The sequence below is a fragment of the Carex rostrata genome, chromosome 19 (genome assembly GCF_964058835.1).
Source record: "Carex rostrata chromosome 19, lpCarRost1.2, whole genome shotgun sequence".
In the NCBI taxonomy this organism is placed as follows: domain Eukaryota; kingdom Viridiplantae; phylum Streptophyta; class Magnoliopsida; order Poales; family Cyperaceae; genus Carex; species Carex rostrata.
Window position 1 is genome coordinate 6,237,015 of NC_135936.1, and position 24,203 is coordinate 6,261,217.

The 24,203-nt window shown below is 34.2% G+C and overlaps 2 protein-coding genes across 2 annotated transcripts; both read left to right on the forward strand.

The window, feature by feature from the left end:
- The first annotated feature begins 6,148 nt into the window (after nucleotides 1-6,148).
- Nucleotides 6,149-10,036, forward strand: LOC144571283 (uncharacterized). The gene is made up of 5 exons (XM_078320513.1): nucleotides 6,149-6,590; nucleotides 6,990-8,676; nucleotides 9,076-9,136; nucleotides 9,250-9,473; nucleotides 9,710-10,036. Exons 1-5 carry the CDS (start codon nucleotides 6,470-6,472, stop codon nucleotides 9,762-9,764), a joined length of 2,148 nt encoding a protein of 715 aa, XP_078176639.1. The 5' UTR covers nucleotides 6,149-6,469; the 3' UTR covers nucleotides 9,765-10,036.
- A 1,282-nt stretch (nucleotides 10,037-11,318) lies between these two features.
- Nucleotides 11,319-15,540, forward strand: LOC144571284 (BTB/POZ domain-containing protein POB1-like). Its single transcript, XM_078320514.1, has 6 exons — nucleotides 11,319-11,833; nucleotides 12,197-12,325; nucleotides 12,752-12,873; nucleotides 12,990-13,053; nucleotides 13,520-13,799; nucleotides 14,412-15,540. Exons 1-6 carry the CDS (start codon nucleotides 11,566-11,568, stop codon nucleotides 15,220-15,222), a joined length of 1,674 nt encoding a protein of 557 aa, XP_078176640.1. The 5' UTR covers nucleotides 11,319-11,565; the 3' UTR covers nucleotides 15,223-15,540.
- Nucleotides 15,541-24,203: the final 8,663 nt, after the last annotated feature.

Consider the following 24,203-nt stretch of genomic DNA (forward strand, 5'->3'; position numbering starts at 1 on the left):
AGACCAATGGTTCGTAAGTATCTTTTTTAAGAGAATTCATATTTGAACTTCATTAAAATGCAAGAACTATTTTACTACTGGCCTCGTAGTTATTATTAATATTTCATATAATTATTTATTATATCGATATTAATATTTGTTTATAATAAATATTTTCCATACTCAAAATTTGAGTTACCTTAAGGTGATATAAATTCTACGAGAGAGGCTATGGTAAATATGCCTATTGCACAATGGTTCGTGTTATGAACTAATTTTTTCGTTTTTAAAATCCAAACAGTCAATCTGAATTGTTGAATACAATATATATATGGAAATGTAACTACAAACCAAATTTTACATTTTTAAAATTTTCTTACAATTATTTTAAATAGATAGAAAATCACTTGATTTGAAAATTATGGGCCAAGTAGTTTTCTACCTATCTAAAACATAAAAAAAAAAAATTTAGTCTATAAGTACATTTTAATATAAAAATTATGTTTAATAATTCAAATCAGTTATTTAAATTTTAAGAATAAAAATATAAATAAATCCATAGCAAGAATAGAATTGATCTTACCATATCACCGTATCATCACTCAAATTCTATTATCGAAAACGTTAAAAATAGATGATTTGTCAATTTGTCATTTTTAATGATTCAAATAGTAAAAAAGCAAAACCTCTTCAACCACAAAAAGTGAAAACTGGACCATATCCGGGTTGGTGGACCCACCATCTAACGACTACAACAGTAAGAGGCGTGAATGACAGGGGACCCATATCATATCTCTCTTTATAAAAGTTGTATTTCCCGCCGATTCAGCGCAAAAGCAAAACATTTATTAGTTGCATTTGCATAGATTGAAAAGAGAAAAGTTGAAGCATGTAGGATGGATTACTGTTCTCTTCTGTTTGGTCTGAGGCTGAGCAAAGCAAATGCTGATGTTATACAGCTTTGTCTGGTTTGGTGCTAAAGAAATTGGATCATCTCCAATCTCGGAAGCATCAATACAGAAATAGATTGATCTGGACCGTCTATTTTGAATCTGCATGACGATCAACCTGTGAATTTCCGTGCAAATATATTATAGGGGATGTAGCGAATCCGACGGGAGCTGCCGAACTTGTACTTTTCTCCAATAATAATAAATAGCGACAAACAGACGAACACAAGAATACAATTGTATAATGCTAAGGCTTACGCCAATAGCTGGAAATCTTTCGCTTAGGAATCTTTTGCAAATATTACCTCGGGCAGATACGCAAATCACCATATTTACACGAGCAAGCAGTAACTATGTTTTCTGAGAAATTTTTTATTCATAGAAATTATAAAATTCGTACATATAAAAATAAAAAAAATATCTCATTTGTATCAAATATATTAACATCAGAATCATTGAGTCCGAATTATAAATTGTTTTTTTTTAAATAATAATTTATAGATCAGACTTAAAAAATAATTGATTTTATAGGGCACAAAACCTTATGTATCTGTAGATATAGAGGACTTGTACCGCAGAAAATTAATTAGAAAATTTATGGATCTCATTCAATGATTCCGATTCATAAAGTGGTTAATTTTCTGCGGCACAAAACCCTATGTATTCGTAGAAAACCAATTATTATGTAAGATTTTGTGCCGCATAAAATCAACTCCTTTATAGATTGGAATCATTAAGTCTGATTCATAAATTTTTCTTTTTTCCACTGTCACAGTTCAAAGAAAAAAAAAAAAAAAAAACTATGGAGCGGACTCAATTCCGATCTTACTATATTTAATACAAACGGGATACTCTTTTTATATTTGTATATCCGAATTTTATAAATTTTATGAATAACAAATTTCATATTTTCTGGAAGAAGAAAAAAAATATATTATTTGTTAGATGGTGGTTAGGTAAGATTGTTTTATCCGCGCATGCATATGACAGCTCTTAATTGGCCAACTGAACCAATCATATCATCATTTAATCAAATTTCATTTCATTCTTTCAATGTCACGGTAGCTATCTGATTCTGATCTGGATGTTTAGTTATAGGTCTCTTTTCCTCGAACAAAAATAAAAGGGTATCGTTCCTCCACACCCTTTAATTTGTGTCACATCATTCGATTTTGTCGATTTCAAATGCATATAAGATGCCGAAATCTGTAACTGTCTATCCTTCGCAAAAAAAAGTGCATATTGATCCATGATCAAAGAATATTTTAACATTGTGCCTCCAATTGGTATATAATTGTTATAGACAATCTATTATTTCAGACTGCAATTGCATGTAGACGTGCACTAGTGGTAGATAGAGTGGAAAAATGACACGGCAGAGCCGGCTTCGTCACGGTTACGACACGGCACACATGTCAGTTGCGTGCTGTGATTCTCGTGTTCCGTGCTGTGATCATCTTTTGAAACTTTAGCACGGCACACCACATGAAAGATCTAGTCACAGCATGATACATCATGTAGTCATGCGAGACACGTGTAATTATAACCATTAGATATTAATTAAATGATGAATCTTAAATAAACTAACTTAAATTATGATTAAATGGTAACGGCACGTTTGGATACGGTGTGACCATTCGCGTGTTGTGACCACCCCTCGATATTTTAGTCATGGAATGACACCTTACTTGAAAAATTAACTCGATCACGACACGACATGACACGAGATCAAAGTCACAGCGTGTTAGTCACAGCACGTTTTTTCCACACTAGTGGAAGAAAACAGAAGGAGCTGCTGCAATCACAGGTGAGAATAATTGTTTTCCATATAAATAAATTTCTTATGCATGGTGCTGTATTTTCACCATAAGTTAACTATATTAAATTATTTTCCTCTTATACAAAAGTTGGGTCTTAATTCAGAGCCTTAATAGTCATTACTTTTTAAATTTCAAATATCTTACATTGATACCTTTCAAAAAATTAGAATGTCAATTTCAATGCCTTTGAAAGCTGACAATGCATTCAGGCAAAAGGGGTCATGATCTGAGGTTTAATCATTTCATTTTCAGTTTAATTTTTATCTAAGTACAAGAGGACCAAAGAGTAAGGCTAATAAAACACAGGGTCATAATAGAAAAGAATATCAACAAAATCTCATCCGCGAATTAAGCCAAAATCCAGTCAACACCCATCAGAGAATCCAATGAGTGCTTCCAAGTTGTAACCAATTTTTTTTTTTTTTTTTAAATAAAAAAAAAGTTGTAATCAAATTTGGGATTATTAATGTTTCTACGTCTAATTACAGGACTCCGTCAAAAAAAATTTATTCAAAACAACTGGAATTTTTTTTTTGTGATAAAACACGTTGACTATTTATAATTTTATACACAACAAAAGGGACGACTATTTCAACAAATAATTAGAATTCAAGCAAGATGTGGTCAATTAAAGCTGAGTCTATTTTGTACCTAATTTGACAAATGTGTCAAATTTGGTTTCACAAGTATTACTGAATAGGTACTATTGTGTTATATTTGTTCAAATGCTGGGTAATTAAAAAAATGAAAATATATTGGATCCACATATTACGCTAATTCAACCTTTCAATTAAATATATATATCAGACAATTTTTGTTCTATTATATTTTTTATTAAACAATTTCTGTTCTATTATAAATAGTGAAAAATCAGCACCTCTTTCATACTATTTGAAATTAGTTTCTGCCACACGGTGCATTAATACTGACTGAAAATGGGCCCCACTCGATGTTAAGGTAAATTGTGCATTTGCAATTTATTTATAAAAGAACAGGTCCCTTTTGCATACATGCTCACGTTGCGACGCGTTCGCCAAAATATAGGAAAAGTCAAAGAGAGAAATTTAAAGTTGATACCCCTCTTAATTCACAATTAACATAATACTAGTTCAACCCAACAAATTATTAGGCCCTTTTCGGCGAAATACTGTTCATGTGGGGAAAAAAAATCAGTCTGATTGAATTTTTTTTTTCTTACGTAAATAGTAAAAAGCAGACTAACCCATTCCTATTCCTATTCCTACAGATCTACCGAACATGCCCTTAACGAATACGGCTAGTATGACATTGGTGTCATATGACTCTAACTTCAAACGATTAATCCAAACCGTTCAAGCCGATTTACTTTATGAGTGATGTTTATATGCAATTTTTTATATTTTCGAGTTATTTTAGTATCAATGAATGTATTAAAATTAACTTAAAAGTCACTCGTTTGACCGCTTGATTTGATACTAAATAAATTCAAAAATTTATAAATTTGCATGTAAACACAGCTAATGAAGTAGTTTGGTTTGAACAGTTTAAATTCATAGTTTGAAATCGATTCAATAAATTTTGAAATTGGTGTTATATAAACTTAAAATTACACTGATGTTATACTAGCGATACTCATGATAAAAAAATTCAGTACTAATAAAAATTCTGGCTTGTTAATAATGCTGACTCCTAATAAAAAAATTGACATGCATACAGCTGTTCGTTGCTCACTTGCAGACTTGCAGTTACATTTCCAGTCGTAGAATATTATAATATACATAAATAATAAAAAGTTCTTATTTATAATAGACTAGACATTAAATTTTTTATTCAAAAGATGCTGAAATTCAGTACTATATTAACAACAGTGTTGGTCGAATTGGTACATGAGACCAATGCACGACCCCAAATGAGTGATAGTGCGAAAAGTACGAGAACAATGTTAACTGTTATATCAAATAGTGTAATTTTTTATTTTTCTTACCTTTTTGAGTTAAAAATAGTGTAAATGCTGTTTGAAGAATTAAACTATGATATTTTGTAAAGTGCGAATCGGTAAGTATTATGAATTTATATTTTTATTTTTAAAGTACAATTTGTCGATCTGAATTATTTAATATAATTTTTATATAAAAATGTACTTTGAAAACAAATTCTAAATTTTTTAGATTTTATTCGCCGTATTTTAAAATATGTAGAAAATTATTACTTTTTGACAGTTAAATTTTTTTTAGCTTAAATAATTTCTTATCTATCTAAAAAAATAATAAATTTGGTCTCCAATTACATTTTCATATAGAAACTTTACAAATGAAGATATTGAACTGTGGGTGGAATTTCTCTATTCCATACATATCTATTGCAAAATTATTATGGTTAGTAGAACTATTTTTAGAGTAAATTAGAATAGTATCACTGTACAAGTTTTGATATTTATTAAATCTCAACATCTACATTTATGATATTATTAGAGTCTCTAATATGATGTGACATGTTATAATTCAGTTTCAGAGACATGAGAGAGTTTTTTATTTAGAAATTATGCAGTAAAGTTTATTATTAAAAAGATATTCATAAACTCTACGCTGGTAAAATAATTAGTAGAAATTGTTTCTCCTATTGTTGACATTGCTTAATAGAGCCAAAAATTTTAAATATACCATACCCCAAAAAATAAATAAATCAAACAACCATATTTTCTGAAAATTTCGAATTTTGACACGGCCGCATCTAGAGGATGAGGCCCATTTTTTTTTCCTTCTTGTGCGGTAGTTCAATCTGAACGGAAAAAGGGGTGGCTGCATCTAGGGGATGCAGCCGTGTCAAAATTCGAAATTTTCAGAAAACGTGATTGTTTAGTTTATTATTTTTGGGATATGGTATATTTAAAAATTACGCCTTAATAAAGACTCTAAAATTAATTTTAAATATATAAAAATTAAAAACTTTAAAAACCTTAATTTATAAAAAGATGTTAACAATTATTTAGAAAATCATCCTGTAAAAAAGAGAAATGTCATATTTGATATTGGATAATTGAACTGGACTTAGCCCACCTTGCTATGTCCTTAATGTTCATGTTGGCTCACAAACAAATTCTATTGAGCCTAAAAAAAAGTTACTCGAGTTAAAATTTATAAGATAGGAAAAAAAAAGAAAAGAAAACAAATTTGAACTACAACATTTTCACCATAAACTAAACAAAAGTTAGCCACTTCTTAACCCCTCCACAGCAATCACTATTGAATTCATATTTTAATAGAACAAAACAGGTTTCTTTTAATAGAACAAATGAAGGGGTAAGCGGTAAAAAGAACAAAACAGGTTTCTGGGCCAGCTATAGATTTGCAATTTAGCATCTCCGAGTTTCACAACCCGCCTTTGCCTTTTGGCTTTTGCCTCCCTCTTCCCTCCCTCTCTCTCTCTACTTTCTCAGTTTCTCTCTCTACTGCTAACATGTCTGCTTTACCGTACAAATCTATCTCCTCTCACGGAAATAACGCGATAGAATAAAGAGGGACGAGGAGCTACATTTTCTTTCTCACTCACACTCACAGACAAACACTCCGCAACAAAGAGAGAGACCTGGTTCACTTTGACTCTTTCTCCATGCTCAGTCTTTGAAGGGTTCTACGAGGGTTTGAGAGCGACCTGGCAGGGTTTATTCTGTCAATTTTATTTAATTTAATAACAACCACCCACCTGTCTTTTTGAGGTTGAAAATTGCCTAGTTGGTGACTAATGGAAGAAGAAGTAGGTGCGCAGATACGAGTTGTAAGGTGCCCCAAATGCGAGAAGCTCCTTCCCGAGTTACCCAATTACTCTGTTTATCTCTGCGGTGCCTGTGGTGCTACGCTTCAGGGTATGTTCTAATCAAACTTAATTGCTCTTCTCCCGCGTTTCTCCATTAAAATTTTGTTCTTTTTTGGTAGAAACCGTAGCTTGCTTCGAATAAATGGGTTTTATTCCAAGCTATTCGAGACAAAAAAGGGGAACTTTTGGAATAAGTGCTGGACTACAGTTTAAGTACTGTTTGTGGTTTCTTTCTAGAACTAAAATACAAACCTAAACCTAACCTAGCCCCTTTTTTTGTCCATCATTGACACTTGTTTTGTAAGAATCATGATCCTTATGCTCAATTTGTCTGTTCCCCATTCTTATCCCATATACACATTGTTGGATTTATTATTTTAGAATTTGATTTTAAGACAGTGATGCATTCTGTTAATGCGGTACTTGTCATTTGTTTCTTTTATTTCAGCCAAAAAGCTAAACCAGGAACCTGATTCTTCTCCAGAGAAATCAAATGAAGCCAATGTGAACTATCTTGAGCTAGTAGAGGCTGACTCAGATAAAAAAAGATCATCTCCACTTCATGCAAGTGCTCTTGCAGAAACTGATAAGCCAATCAGAAGGCTCGAACCCGTTGTGCACAAGCAAATCAAACGGCATATATCCCCAACTACAGCAAGTGAAGTTGCCATGAACCCGAGTTCCTCAAAAACCAGCATTCCTTTTAGAGAAAATGGGTCTGACTTAAACCAGACAAAGTATCGGCGTGTGCCCAAATCAGTGAACACCGGTTCTACCCAATCAAATTCCAAGCAAGAAGTTCCTAACATGGGTCTGTCTGAACAAAACCCCAATGCTAGAATTGAAGGCCTTGAACAGGATCGAGCGGCACTTTTGCAGATGCTAGAAGAAATCCGTGACCAAGTGAAGAGATCGTGTGAAATTGTTGGAAAACAGAATCCTGCAACTCCATCACCTGCAACACGGGTTGTGGAGCCTTCCCGGCCCCGCTCTGGTTATAATGCTGGGGTCCCAAGTTACTATCCACATGGATATGGGTGGCGGAACCAGAATCCCGAGTACTTCTATCCGCAATATGAGCCCGATCCGTTAGTGTCATACCACCACGAGGGTTTCTATCACCAACCTGCATGTGCCTGTTTACATTGTTATAGGGAACTCCCCGTACCAGTACAAGGGCCCCCACCAAACCTCTATAACAACCACCGTGCTGTTCCGGCACTACCATACCATGTGTACCATCAGCATGGGTTTGGAAATGCCAGAAGCTCTGACAACTCGCCGAACTTTAGAGAAAGCCGTATGAGGAAAATAAGACACAAGAGATGCCGGCCTTGTCAACCTATTGCTGGGGCATCTCCTTTTGTAATATGTTATAACTGCTACGAATTGCTACAGGTCCCCAAAATGGCCCCGATTGCAGACAAAAAGAAGGCTCAAGTGAAGTTACGGTGTGGCTCATGCTCCCATGCAATGATTTTATTGGTTGATGGAAATGAAATTATTGTTTCCTCTGGACATGAAAATGAAAACAGTAATGATGATGGTTCTGATTTTGCAAATGGGGTGAAAGGATTATTCCCTGTCCTGAAGTATAGCTTCTCTTCGAAAAATGATGAAAATGCCACTGGGTCTGACAGGATGCTGCGGGGCCATTCATTGAGCTCTAGTCAGGAAACAGAATCAGAAACGGAAGCAGTTTCAAGAGTGCCAAGTTTACCCCTGCACGAGCACCTAACCAACTCTTTCACCGAAAAGGGTAACATGAGTGCTCGGTCAGAGCAAGAGAAGGCAGTATTATTTGCCGAGAACTTCAAGCAGAATTCGGTCAAGGATGTAGCGGTTGTATCTGTACCGACAGAGATGGATTTTTCTCCAGATGAGTACCCGCAACAGGGTCTATCGCAAGATTCTGATGCGGGTCATGAGGAGGAGAGGCCAGTTGGTGCTGTTGGGATACATGGTATGAAAGGTGGTGGAGGTGATTCATTTTTTGCAAATATTTTTAAGAAGAGCCTCAAGGGGGGTAATGGTAATGGTAGATCGAAGGTTTCAGTCAATGGGTATGTATTATCAGATCGAGTGGTGAAGAAGGCTGAGAAGCGAGCGGGACCTATCTCTTCTGGTGATTTTTGGTATGTCATACTCTTTCAGCTTTCAAATAAGAACTCATTCTAGTTCCCAGTACATATCATGCAAGTGTCTTTGATATTTTACCTTGCCTCTATTCATTAGAAATTTCCCAAACAAACCCAGCGTATGATCAACCTCTATCTCGCATTCTCTTGTTAAGACAAGTCTAGTTTGGGCATTTATTACATAAATTGACAAATTACTATATAGATTATTTTATAAGGATGTTCCATGGATGGATGTTTCTCACTTTCTTGTTGTGATAATTTGGGGTTCTATGGCTTATAAGGACAGACCTGCCTTAATTTTATAAACTAACAATCTAAATCATCCTGTACTTGTCATTTTTTGCTCTTAACATGCTTCACTTGTTCAGTATTTACATATAATGCCTTTTTCAGGTATGACTATAGAGCTGGATTTTGGGGCATTATGGGAAACCACTGCCTTGGCATGATTCCTGTAAGCTTATATGCTTGCAATTCCTTTTATCTTATCTTTTACAAATTGGTTCAGGTGCATTTTGATCTACAGTCATCATAACTAATCTCTCTCTCTCTCTCTTCCCCCTCCAGCCATTTATAGAGGAGTTTAACTACCCACTGCCAAATAACTGTGCGGGAGGAAACACTGGGGTGGTACTCAATGGTAGAGAGCTTCATCGGAAAGATCTCGAATTGCTTTCGAGCCGAGGTCTACCTACTACGCCCGGTATGTCTTACCGGGTTGAGGTTACGGGCAAGGTCTGGGATGAATTTACTGGAGAAGAGCTCTATAACCTTGGAAAACTTGCACCTACGTAAGCATTTCTTCCTTTATTGCATCTAGAAAAATGGTACTATATTGATCAGGTTGCCTGGTACAAGTCATGCCTCATCAGTAGTTGACTTGAAGGCCATAAGATGATCTGGATTTATTAGCTGTTAACAATTTCAATTCTTTCTGTTAGTGTGTAATTTGTTTAACATTAACAGTTTTTTTTCAATATTTTCCTAATTTTTAGTTCTAACACGATTTTTCAATCCAATTTGGCAGTGTCGAGAAGATGCGAAGAGGATTTGGTATGAGAGTCCCACGAGGCGCCTCGTAGATGCTTTTCTATTTTGTTTTAGATTTAGATGACACGGTTCCTCATTTAGGCCTCGGGGTGAATTATAAAATGGATTTCGTTCTCTTTTTTGCCATTTTTGTTTTGTTTTGTTTTCTTTGGGGTGAAAAGAATCTTGTTCTCCTCTCTGTTTGGTTGAAGCCAGTGAAGTGGCTCCCTTGTAAGGTCATGTACAATAGTTTTGTTTGCAAATGGCCTGTTGTGGTGTTCAAGTTTAATTCAGAATTATGTTGTTTTGTAGTTAGCTTTTCTCATTTTTATGCTTTGGGATGTGCAATAGGACTTGGTTAAACTTCTTGTTACATAACAAGTTGAAGAGGTTTTTCCCTCTTCTTTTCCTTTCCCTTATTTCACCCCTTCTCATATAACTAGAGGAGCACAACATAGATATTACATATAATGAAATGAAATTGAAAGTAAGAATCAAATGGCAAATTACGGAGTTCTTTGAGAATAACCGGTAGAAATATATAATATAATGTCCTGCTGAGATAGTGAGATGTAACCTTGGCCCTATAAGTATAGTTTTAGTCTAAAATACCCATTTCGTAATGCGTGTTTTTAAATTTGGGCCTTAATCAAACAGTTTCCTTTACCAGTTTCTCATGCTTTATCTCTTTTTTCAGTTTAATCATATGCATCTTTTAAACTTTTAATAGACCACCATCTGGTCCATCCAGCATCGAACTCAAATTGGTCGGATGTTTGTTTAGGTCTAATTAAATTTTAAGATTTGTGTGCGCTTCAATCTACATGAATATTGAAGCAAATCAGGAAGTGAGTCGGACCAATTTTAACATAAATTTTAAGATTTGTCTAATTAGAATTTATGTCTTCTGAGATTTTAAACGGACAAACAAGACATTTTTAAATCTTAAATATTCTCAGATTATGTTTTATATAATCTTTGAATTCTATTATTTTTACCGTTGCATAAGCAACATGCACAATTTTAACATTTTTTGAAGCTTAGCTGGCTTTTCATTTAATATTTCAAAATTGCAAATATTTTCCGGTGCATAGAAAATTCATCTTATAAAACAGGTTAAAGCGGAAACTTATTAGAACTTCCATGCTTTGTTTCATGATTCATTGATTATCAAGTCAACCGTCAAATACTTTAATCCGGTCCCCACGGACCAGCAAACAGGAAACAGGCTGGAGAACGAATCAGATAACCAATTTTACATAGAGGAATCCGTTTTTTGTTATAGCAAACTAAATCCCGTTATCCATATATACGAAATTGGAAAGTTCCCGTTATCCTGAAGAAACTAAACAACGAAAAAAAATTAAAACAAAATGCTCCGAGGTCGGTAGGTAATTTTCACATTTTTATTTCACTACTACACAGAGTACCACAAAAATATAGTTACGGAAACGCTTTAACACTACGTGCTTAATGGTTCTGGTAATATCTTCTGTGCAATTCAAAATAGCATCACACTGCTGCGGGTGGAGAAAATATTTGTATTTGACCCGCAACACAAATTACCACAAAATATAATTACAGAAAAGACTAAAAACCTTTGTCCGTCAACAAATCCCGAAACCCTCCTACGAGCAAAAACAAAGAACGCATCAATTCCAAATTGGAAAGAGAAGCAACAATTTATACACTACAAGGTCTGAACGGATTCTTCCTTGGCGAAAACCAGGAAGTTTTATCTCTTTTGTTTTCTCCACCTCTAACCTCTAACCTCATCGCCGACTTCCCCAAAGAAATTGAAATCTAGGGTTAGGGTTTCGCACCTTCTTCCACTTGCCACCAGACGAACCTTTGATGAGCAAAGACACGGCAAGCAAAGCCTTTTCAACCGATTTATTCAACCCATTATCGATCATGGAGCCGGATTTCTCGAGGTCTAGCGGAGGCGGAGGACCAAATTTTGAATTCGCTTTCAATTCGGTCAACTTCTCAGACCGGGTTCTTCGGATCGAGATTGTGGCGGATCCGCCAGAGATTAAAGCGTGTTCAGGTGGGTGCTCCTCTCTTGCTGATTGGGCTCGTCAAAGGAAACGGCGGCGTGAGGAGCTTAAAAAAGAGAAAGGTTAGCACCTGGGTTTTCTTGCCCCCTTTTTTTATTTACAATATGTTACAGAAAAAAAATCGGTTTTTATATTGCTGTTATTATTAGTATGGCTAGGGTTAGGGTTTGATTATCAATTTTTCAAATTTTAAAGTTATCCTAAATGGAAGGTATAATTTTTCAAAAAAAGAGAGGCTATTACTGATTTGTGCAATGCGCCTGTGTGAATGTTCAGGCATTTGTTAAATTGACTGAACAATCATCTGAAGATTTTATGAGGTTTAGTTCAGCCATATTTAATTCACTTATAGAAATGTTAATTCATCTTGTCACAGTCAACGCTCGATATTGAGACTGTAAACCTTTTTGTAATGTACTTTGCAGAGTCAGGAAACCTAGCAACAGAGCAAATACTAGGAGAGCAAGCAGAAGTAGAAGACTGTGAAGGGTATGAAGATGAAAACCAAGACGAGGAGGCTATGGCCATGGTTGAAGGGTCTCCTTCTGATGCAGGTATTGATATAGAGTTGTTACTGGATTGTACTGGTATGGTCCACGTGAGCCTTTCTGGTTCACTTCTGGCCAGGTGTCTGTTTGATACTGTGATAATTGAGGTCTTTTGCTATGTCATTAGAGCCGACTCTTTCTTGCTTTCATATTTAATTACAGAATCAATTATGTGCTGTTGCAAATCTTAATATCAAGCCCATAAAAATACCTAGTATCTGCTTGGATGTACTTACACTATTAACTCATAGTTTAACACTTATCAGCTAAGAATCACCCTACTTGCTAGTTGTATTTGCTCTGTAGGATCCTAACTACATGGTTCACTTGCCTAGTTAGAAGGGTGTAGGAATTTATAAAGAATAAGTTGGCTTCTCTTAGAGTGATATTATGAGCGCTATATGTTAATTTTGGAGTTTTCTGTAAATTTAGGTGACGATGCCCAAAGTACCGACTCGTCATCATGGAGCATGGAGTGCTCTCAAGTTTTGAAAGTTAAGGAATTTTATATCAGTTCAGCCATTTTGGCTGCTAAGAGCCCTTTTTTCTTTAAGGTACTAGCCCTTCTACTGATCAAAGACTAGGCTGCATTATAAATGTTTTAGGCTTTTAAATAATGCCCCCCTTGGCTAATGGAGCTTTCTATCTGCTTTTTTGTGGTTGTTTTTAGCTTTTCTCAAATGGCATGAAAGAGTCTGACCAGAGACATGCCACACTTAGAATTAATGCATCAGGTAATTTACAAGTAATCTGTGTTTTGTGAAATCAATGGTTTATGGCACGTTAGAAATAACAAAATACAAGTGTATTTACAAGATTCAGGTTCTGGAATTATCAATGCTTAAATTTGGATAACTTTATTCTGTTTTTGATGAAATTAAATCGAAGTTCCAATATTAAATATCATATAGTATTCTCTGTTCCAAAATATATATATTTTTTATTTCAAAATGAATTTCGAATTCCACTGGTTCTGTTTAGTCATCTTCTGGAATTTTGGTATTAAAAGCCTATTTCTGGTCAGGCTAATCGTAGGATATTAATTTCGGTACAGTTAACGCATGGACTAAAGAATGAAAACATAAAATATCAGGGAAGTTGGATATCAGCAACACTAAGTGACAACACTGCATCAGTTAACCAACTTACTTTTCAAACTTCTCTAATGTTGTCCTATATACTTGCATTGTTGGTAAACAGAGGAGGCGGCACTGACAGAGCTATTGAGCTTCATGTACAGTGGAAAGCTGAATACTACATCACCAACACACCTCCTTGATGTGTTGATGGCGGCCGACAAGTTTGAGGTGGCTTCTTGCATGCGCTATTGCAGCCAGATGCTGCGCAGCCTCCCCATGACCACTGAGTCGGCACTCCTTTACCTGGACCTCCCTTCCAGCATCTCCATCGCTGCAGCTGTCCAGCCGCTCACTGATGCTGCCAAGGAGTTCCTTGCCAACAAGTTCAAGGACCTCACGAAGTGAGTTATCTATTTCCTAGCCTTGTTAATTTAGTATGTACCTTTTGCTACTATTACGTGATGAAAAATCTTTGCATTAGCACTTTATTGGGTTTCGTTTGTCTTGCCTTGTTATACATTTTCAAGAAGAGGCTGTTGGGACACCATATTATGGGATACTTGTCCTGTGAAAATTATATTCCTTCAAGTGGGTTTCAGTCAAAAGTTTAGAATTCTCAAACTTATATATTTTTTTCTTCTTCTATTTTTAAAGCTGAAGATTTTTAGATAATTTATTCTATTTATAAGTTCATCAATTCACTGGCTTGTTTGGAGCCATCTCTAGAATCCTTTGGTAGGTGTACCCTCATTGTAAATGCCATCCATTGATCCATTTAAGTATTGTCAGTATGATATAGTAAAATATTATTGTATGTTTGAACAGTTGAGTTTAGCCTCCAGACAAAATGGAATCTGTGAACTTGTAAATAGCTTTAGCTGAGCACATCATAAGTAAAATTGCAATTTCAGTATACAAGCATGTTACAGTAGACATTTGACCTTACTGGTGGTGCCAGTTAATTGTTATATATGACAGCTTTTTGATATTTGCTGCCTTGCACAAATTTCCAGGTTCCAAGATGAGGTTATGAATCTCCCACTAGCAGGAGTGGAGGCAATCCTCTCGAGCAACGAACTTCAAGTGGCCTCTGAAGATGCAGTCTTTGACTTTGTGCTGAAATGGGCCCGCATGCAGTACCCACGCCAAGAGGAACGACGTGAGGTACTTGCCTCCCGCCTTCTCCGCCTAGTGCGCTTCTCCCACATGAGCGGTCGAAAGCTACGCAAGGTGTTGGCCTGCAGTGACCTGGAGCATGACTTTGCCAACAAGGCTGTCATTGAGGCCCTCCTCTTCAAGGCTGACTGCCCCCACCGCCAGCGAGCCCTGTCCTCTGACCCTGCATCCCACCTCCGCTACACAGAGAGAGCCTACAAGTACCGGCCCCTCAAAGTTGTTGAGTTTGATCGTCCATTCCCCCAATGTATTGCATACTTGGATTTGAAGAGGGAGGAGTGTGCGAGACTGTTTCCTTCTGGTAGGATCTACTCGCAGGCATTCCACCTGGCGAGCCAGGGCTTCTTCCTCTCGGCACACTGCAATCTCGACCAGCAGAGTTCGTTCCACTGCTTTGGTCTTTTTCTCGGGATGCAGGAGAAGGGGTCGACAAGCGTCACCGTTGATTATGAGTTTGCTGCCCGCACTAGACCATCTGGTGAGTTTGTGAGCAAGTATAAGGGGTATTATACATTTACTGGAGGGAAGGCTGTGGGGTACAGGAATCTCTTTGCCATTCCTTGGACATCATTTATGGCTGAAGATAGTCTCTTTTTTATTGATGGGGTTCTCCACTTGAGAGCTGAGCTGACTATTAAGCAGCCATAGGAGGCAAAAGTGATTTCTTGATAGATTTCAGTGGGAGTAATTTTCATTTTTTTTTTCTTTTTGGTTGGTTGGGTTGGGGTTGGGGTTGGGTGTTGGAGGCTTTTACTTGTAGTATAGCAAGCACCTAATTGTGAGTACTGTGTGTGTTGTGTAACTCTTGATTGTGATGCTAGTGGTGTGATACTCACTTAAACAGTTTGGAAACAAAAGTGCCCATAATCTGCAAATGGTACGGTACAGATGTGCCGAGTGAAATTGGTTTAACATTGTTTGTGTAAATAAGAACAGAATTTAGCTTATTGGGATGCAATTGCAGCATGATCGGTGGCATTAGGTAGCACTTTCTAAAGTTTGCCTCAATTAGCATGGAAGTGGGGTTGAATACGATTTTGTCAAAGATTTTATATTGCTTTAGAGGGAAGTGGATACGTTGTCTTCATAGTTTTTGTTCTTGCATTTGGGAAGCGTCTGTTTTAACAGCAATGGCTGATTTAACTCTTTAGTTGCGGTAATTTGGGCTTGGATTTTTTCAAGGATGTCAAAAGGATGGGCTTGAATCATTGTGAAAAATCATACTTAAACAGTTGTAATTTTAGATGTTTCTTCATGCAAACGGTTATTTATATATTGCTCTAGCTGCTTGATTTACAAGTTAATTGCAAACTTAACTCTCCAATGACAACACGAGCAGTTTTGGCTTCATGCTGCATGAAGGCAAAACTGCACAGCTCAAAAAACTGCTTGGTAAAGATTTTAAAAGGGCCGTTTTGGCTTCATGCAAGTATGCAACGCACATGCTTTAAAATCAATACGACACGCTGCATGAAGCCAAACTGCTCGGCTAAAATAACTGTTTGGTTAAAAGTATTTCAAAAATGGATGAATGATTTAACTGGTAGACACTTGCATCTTCAATTAACCAACCGCTAACCATCAAACCAAAAAGAAATAATTAGAGGTAATGAGTTCAAGTCATCAACATGAAAATAGTATAGTAGCCGATCGATCAATTTGTCTAATACTGTAATCCATCAATGTACATGTACGGAATGATAAAGACAACTATTTGTCGTCATGAAATTATAAATACGAGTGAATGAGAATCAGCTGTCAGCTATCAAGGACGTGACATGTCAACTTACAAGGAACGCTAACACGAGAGGAAAGATAGCAATTTTTTTTTTTTGTCCCTGTCCAAAGAGCTCAGACATCCCAACAATGCTTATTGTATCAAACAATAATCAGAAATAATAGCGAATCATGGGCCCACGCCTAAAATCCCTAGAAAGCCAGACTATCCAACTGCTAATAGCGAGATGCTATCCTCTTAAGATTTTGTTTATTTATGCTTTTCTGAAATGCAATGCAAACTCAGAATGGCATTACAAAAATTCCATTAAGTTGGGTTATTAAAAGTGGGCCTCTTAGGTATTTATTGCATATATTTTTTTAGAAAGCTCAAGAAACACTTGTAAAATGACTATTTTTGTACATAATTTTATCATTAAAGAAAAAGCATTTCATAAAGGACAACCATTGCTTTTTTTTTTTTTTTTTTGAGTGATAAGGCCTACTACTGTTATAATTAAAGAAAAAAGAGGCCTAGTGTTGTCAATTATGATTTTTAATACGGTAATGTTGTGGGCTTCATTTATGGTTTCACAGCTGAATAAGTGAAAGGCATATACCTAAACCTCTAACATATATAACATGTGCCTTTAATGTAATAGACTTCACTTTTTCTCAATGTAATAGACTTTACTGGTAAACAGAGTTGCCAACCACACACAATTAGCTTCTTTGCCTGGATTTGCCTGTGACTTGAAGGATGATGAAGTTATTTCGAGAATAAATGTCGGAGAACAACAAATGTTTGCACTAAGTTGTGTATACATTTTATTGATGATCTATGATTAGTACAACTAATTGTCATGAGACAAATCTATTACTCTGTACTCCAGGATTATTCTACTAAATTGTGTTTATTTTTGGAGACAATGCCAACCATAAATATTGAAAGCAAATATACTGCAGCAAAGCACAATTAGTGGCAATTTTGCTGGTTCATTTTTTACACTAAAAATAATTGAAGGAAGAAAGTGTTCACAGCCAAACATTTGCTGGCATTTTTGCCGGTACATTTTTACGCTAAAACTAATTGAAGGAAGAAAGAGTTCATAGCCTAACATTTACTGTCAGCTTTTCACTACAGCTTCTCCATTTGACTTGCTGAAGGTAACAAATCAACCATTTAAGCAATTTTAAAGGAGGAAATTAAGTCAAAATTATTTGTTGTTATGTCTCTTTGTCTTTTAGATTTGTTTGGTCTTGATGTTTGACACAGGACCCTTTTCAAAAGGGAGCAATTTTCAGAAGACTTGTAAAATTAAAAAATATAGATGGTGGAAGGTGGTGCTTTTTTCCTGTTGCATGATCAGTATACAGCTCCTTGACAAAGAGTATCAGCTTGATTTAATGTATTTTCTTTGGTATAGTGTACTCCCATAAGTACTCTGTTACATGCTAACTCAGTTAGATACGGATATCCATTATCCGAATATTTGTGTGGATACGGATATGGATATGGTTTTAAATTTTAATTATCAGTATCCAAATAGTAGATATATACTATATAGTTTAATATATATTATGAAAAAAATATGTTATTTACTATTATAAAAAGCGGATATCCGTATCCGTTTAATATCTGATCCGTATCGGAAAAATAAAAGCGGATACGGATATGGTTTTACCACTATCCGATCCGTATCCAATCTGTTTGCACCCCTTAACTCAGTGCACATTTTAGTACTGTGCTATACTGTACTGTATTGATTAATGTAGTCTGTTGTGAGTTGAGACATAGCCATCTTAATCAATTTTCTTTTAACAGTATCCTGAATATTAATTGTAATCCACTGGCATCATCTCCCGAACTTACTAATAATTTCAATGAGATGAAATTTAATATTATGACAACTACAGAGAAAATGACTTGTATATCACTTGTGATTATGTTGATGTTTACAAGCAAATCATGTCATCAAAAGATACAAAAGCACTGGTCCCCTAATTAACTAATAATTCACATATAGATATAAAATGCTTTTTAAAACATGATAAATGATATTTCAAGCATTTGCATGAAATATGATTATTCAAATGAGTGCATATATTCATAACTTTTTGATGGATATTCATTAACAATTGGCTAAACAAATAAAATTGTATGACTATTGGATCGATAGTTACTCGATTAAAGCTGCTTCAAATTAGTTCATTACTTAATCTGTATGATATTTAAGGTAATCTTATAAAAAAAATTTAATGCTAGGATTTCAATTTTGTGATGCATTGATTAATGAAAAATAATTCTTCTTTCTTCATTGCAATTTAGGCATCTATTGATATATTAATTTCAAAATTGGTCTAATTTGTATCAATTAGCACGGAATATTATTTGTATAACGCTTATCGATATTTTCAGCATTTGTGTGATAACTTTCTTTGATAAAATTTATTTTTTAATGGTTAACACAGTACCAAGCTTTCTCCTCATATCAAATAATTACAGAATTTTGATTTCTCTCACAATCAAGTGAGATTTATTTTTAAAAACCATAAATAAAAAACGATATTTTACCAAACCATTTTGGTTTTTACAAAAACCATAAGAACCGAAATGCCATTTCGGTCCCGAAAAAAAGTTTCAGACCAAAATATCATTTCGGTTCTTATGGTTTCTATAAAAACCAAAACAATCAAGTTGGTTTGGTAAAATTTTGTTTTTCTATTTATGGTTTTTAAATTTTTTTTTCCAGTTTTTGCAGTAGATAATAAGATATCTAACTTACTTGATTGAAACAAATGATTTTTGAAAAAAGAAAAAGAAAAGTAAAGGCCAGTCCCCTAATTAATAATTTCATTATTAAACAAAGAATTTTGTCAAAGTTTAGGTCAATTTTAGAAATAAGACCTAGCTCAAAACAATGAGCTGATATGAAAAAAAAAAAAATTAAGCAACGAAGCTGTCAATTATACAGTAATAAGATTTGTAATTATAAAGAGCTTCAAAAAATAAATCGAAGTTAAGTGGCTAATTAGTTACAGATTACACTAATAAGATTCGTAATTTTTTTATAAAATAGATTGTGAAAAAATATTTTTAGGAACTACATATATGCCCAAATTATTCTCAGCTTTAGCGAATATGATAAACATTTCTTATATTTTCTGAATGCTTTATTTTTGTAATATGAAAATAACTGATGAGGTGCGTCAATTGTTCATTTTTATTTTTTATGCTTGGATGAAGACACACTCTTATTAAGATATAATTAATTACAAACAGCATTAGAAAGCTCGGTACTGTTGCTTATTATAATAAAAGCAGAAAGGTCGGTAGGAACTAGGAACTAAATTGCAGATTACTCTTCCTTCTAATAGCATCTATGAAAATTTAATATTAGCAATTGGGTGATTGTACTTTTTTCAATAAATAAACAGACAGTCTCAGGGGCTCTCAGCATGGAACGCTATCCTCTGCGGATTTTTTCCGTGCGGAGCTTTTAATCTGATCCGTCCGATCTGAAACGAACCATATCAGATCTTGCCCGATTTGAAAAAAAAAATATTTCTCAAAATTTGCGGAACTTTTAATCTGGTCCGTCCAATCCAAAACGAACGGACCAGATTAAAAGCTCCGCAGAGGATACTCTTCCTCTCAGCATGAGGTGTTGTATATGAGAAGGGATCCAATTACATTCTTTTTTGGTGACACCGGATTACACTTTATATTTTCGAAGTCTAAATAGTCGATTCAAACCGTTCAACATGATGGATATGTTAAAATGTGCTTGTAGATCAAATTTATATTTTTTTAATATAGCGATTTTGTTAAATACTTAACAAATAGTAAAAAAAAATTCAAAAAATGTAAAATTTGATATGCAAGCACATTTTAATATATCAATTATGTTGAACGGTTTGGATCAACTATTTAAACTTTGAAAACTTTGAAAATCGAGAGTGTAATTCGGTGTCACCAAAAAAGATATAATTTGATCCCTCCTCATTGTGTGCGTGTGTATATATACAACTCACAACATTTAATACCATATATATATATATATAATATGAGGAGGGTTCAAATGCACCCAAATGCACCCAAATGCACCCTATCTTTCAAATTCTTTTTCTCCGTTTTCAAAGTCCGAATAGTCAATCCGAACCGTTAGATGCGATCTATATATTAAGATGTGCTTGGAGACCAAATTTTATATTTTTTGGAATTTTTTTACTATTTATGAAGCCACTTTGAAAATCGCTGATTTTACATTTTCTGAACCATTGGATCAGCGATTTTCAAAGTGGTTTAATAAATAGTAAAAAAATTCCAAAAAATGTAAAATTTGGTCTCCAAGCACATCTTAATATATAGATCGCATCTAACGGTTCGGATTGACTATTCGGACTTTGAAAACGGAGAAAAAGAATTTGAAAGATAGGGTGCATTTGGGTGCATTTGAACCCTCCTCATATTATATATATAAATATATATATAATACAGTATTGGATAATGGTGGGAAGAACTTTTAATCCTCTGAACTAAACAATTATTGGTTATTATAAAAAAATTAAAAGGATTGGTCGCATTATATATAAAAAATGATGTTATGGTGCAAACTAAGGTTATGCTTGATTCTCGCATGAGTGGTCTTGAAGAAAAGGATGAATCTTTTGTTGCACCAGTGTCGTGTAGAAAACCAAAACAAATTTAAAGCTTTGTGTACTCTGTTGATCTTCTTTGACAAAAAAGAGGCACTGCCCCAGTTCTGGCAAAGTTCATTCATTTTCTTCTCTACGAAGCATTGTTCATTTGTTTCCCGTGTAAGGAAATTCTTTGAACAAAAAAAATGATGGGTGAGGATTTTAAATTTCAAATTCTACGCAAAAGAGGATTTTGAAAAGCAACAATGCTGAAACCGGTGAAAATTCAAAAAATAACGAGCGATAAATGACAAAAACCGATGAAAATCTCACCGGTTTCAATTTTTGAACCGGTGAGAAAATAACCAGAAAGTAGCTCTAAAACAGGTGAGAATTTGACCGGTTTGGGTATTTTTCGAAATTCTGTGCAAAAGTAGGTAGAATTTGAAATTTATTTATTTTTTTGGATATTAATAAAAATTCCGGGCTACATGGCGGCATGGCGCGGATTGGTCCATACTATGGATCAATATTTTTGGTTTCAAAATGTATCCGAAACATTCAACATAGTTTTCATATGAATAGTACATATTCACTAAATTTTTTTTAGATTTCTTTTACTATTGTTTCAAATGGTTAGAAAATCACTTGACACAGTGATGGTTCAAAACTAAAGTGATTTTTTACCCATCTAAAAGAAAATAGTTAATAAATAAAAAATATATAAAATTTAGTTTACAAGTACATATTCATAAGGAGACCAAGTTGAATGATTCGTATCAACTGTTAAATTTTTTTTCAGTTCATATCACAGACCAATATGCATAGTACCATAGCCTCACTCAAAAATGGTATATGGCAAGTCAAAATATATATTTTTGTTGAAATTTATAATCATGAAATATTGAATATGCACCAATAATAAGAGAGAACAGAAAGCCTTTCATTTACTTCTCTTTCATTGAAGCTTTATTTTCCCAAAATGTATTCTCTTTTTTTGGCCTCATAAAAATAGATTTTGGTTCTATTCCATTTTTACAACAAATTTAGTAATAAGCATAACAACCCTGTTGTTCCGATGGAGAGAAGAATCTACAATTTCCAATCGAACAATTTCAATGAGATCTTTCAATTTCTTATTTTAGTATCATTATAGTTTCAAACTACTTAACCATACATGCAGGGGCGGACGCAGGATTTTTGTCAGGGCGGGGCAATAATCGGATGCAAATAGATTATCGGGTTCAAACCCAATAGCTTATCGAGTACAATTCAACATAACAAAAAAAAATACCAATCAATATAATAAAAATCCTAAATTACTTGAAAAAAATCAACAATTCAACATTTATAGGGATTTGAAATCAACATTTTGGTTCAACTTGACAGCTTCTGCCTTTGAATTAAAAAAAAAAATAAAAAATAAAAACATTTTGGTTCAACTAATTTCGTTATTTGGGATCAGCACCTATTTGGGCTCCGCTAATTTGTTTCGCTTAGAGTTTATATGGGCTCCGTTCCGTCTATTAGAATTCCAAAATGGGCTACAGGGGGGGCAATTTGAATTCCAGGGAGGGACAGAGGTCCGAAAAACAGATTTTTAGCACTATTTTTGAAAATCCAGCGGGGGGCAGCTGACCCCCCCTGTACTACAGTAGATCCGCCCCTGCATACATGAACTACTATATAGAAAAGTAACTTACAAGTTAATTTCTGTACCTATTTGAATATATATGAAGAAATATTTTAGCTAGATTTGGAACTTGCAACTGTCTACATAAAAAAATATTATCTTATCTATTAAACTAAAAATTTGACTTGGGGTGCTTTTTTCCGTTGAAGGACTTAATTGCAAAATCTTTGACAGATCAATGCCATCTATTTCTGGTAAAAAGGTCTTAATCATATCTTATCGAATAGTTGTTCAGTACTTTTCCATGGTGTCGAACATTAATAACAATTAACAAATGATCATACTTTTATTTCATCCGTCTGATCTAAATGAACGTTTCAGGTTAATCTAGATTTGTCCAATGAAATTTATGGGGTTTGGTTAGGGGTGCAAACGGGTCGGAACTCGGATATTATCCGACCGTATCCGTATCTGTATCCGTATTTGAATATTCTTGAGGATAAGGATACATATATGGTTTTAAATTTTAATTATCTGTATCCGAATATATAGTAGATATATATCATATAGTTTACCTATAAATTATGAAAATATTTATGTATATATCTACAGATATCTGATATTCGATCCGTATCCACATGTATATTCAATCATTTTTGTGAATAATACACAATTTTATCCATAATATTTGCATAATTTATGAGCTTTATTGTTTGATTTCTTAACATATTAATATTTTTGTACTTCATTTATATTATTATATTAATTAATTATTTCAAATTATACTTATATCATTATATTCAAACTATAAATATTAAAGATGAATAAATTTGAAATTATAAAATGATTAGTAATTAAGCAGTAGGACCATCCTATGAATCCATACAATTCATGAATTGAGTGTGCACAGAGAGGTGAGATAAACAAGTCCACCATCACTAGATAAGATGGTCCACAATTAATTAATACTTCTGTTTTCAACCTGCTAGCTGGAAAAATTAATGTCCTCCAAATTAAATTAACTCAGCCACAGTACCCAACTCACATACTAGTTTAAAATCTAAAATTTGATTTGCCGCCAAATAATAAATTTTAAAAATTAAAAATCAATCATTGAACTTGTGTGGCAGAGATAATATGCTCTCTGTGTGAAAAATCGTAAGTTCAAAATTTAAATAAAAATTCTTGTAAATATTAAAATAATTGAATAGCTTGACTTCAACTCTACGAAAATTATTATTATTATTATTATTATTATTATTATTATTATTATTATTATTATTATTAAATGATAGTAGTAGTAGTAATCAAGGACGTAGGGACTAAGAGGAAATTAGAGTCAATTGACCACTATTTAAAAAAAAAAAAAATTGTATTTAGATATAATTTTTCCTATAATTTAGAGTGAAATGACTTGATATTATAGAATTGATCTCCATTCTCAACAGAAAAAATGTATATGATTGACTCGCATAGTTCGAAATTCTGACTCCGCCCCTAATAATAATAATAAGCTTGAAGAAATCTTTGATACATGTATAGTTTTCCTCTCCAGAGTACTTTTAGAGTAATGCATACAATCTTAGAATGAGACCTAGATATCCATTTCCTTTTATTGTCAAGCAAACTCTAAGAACAA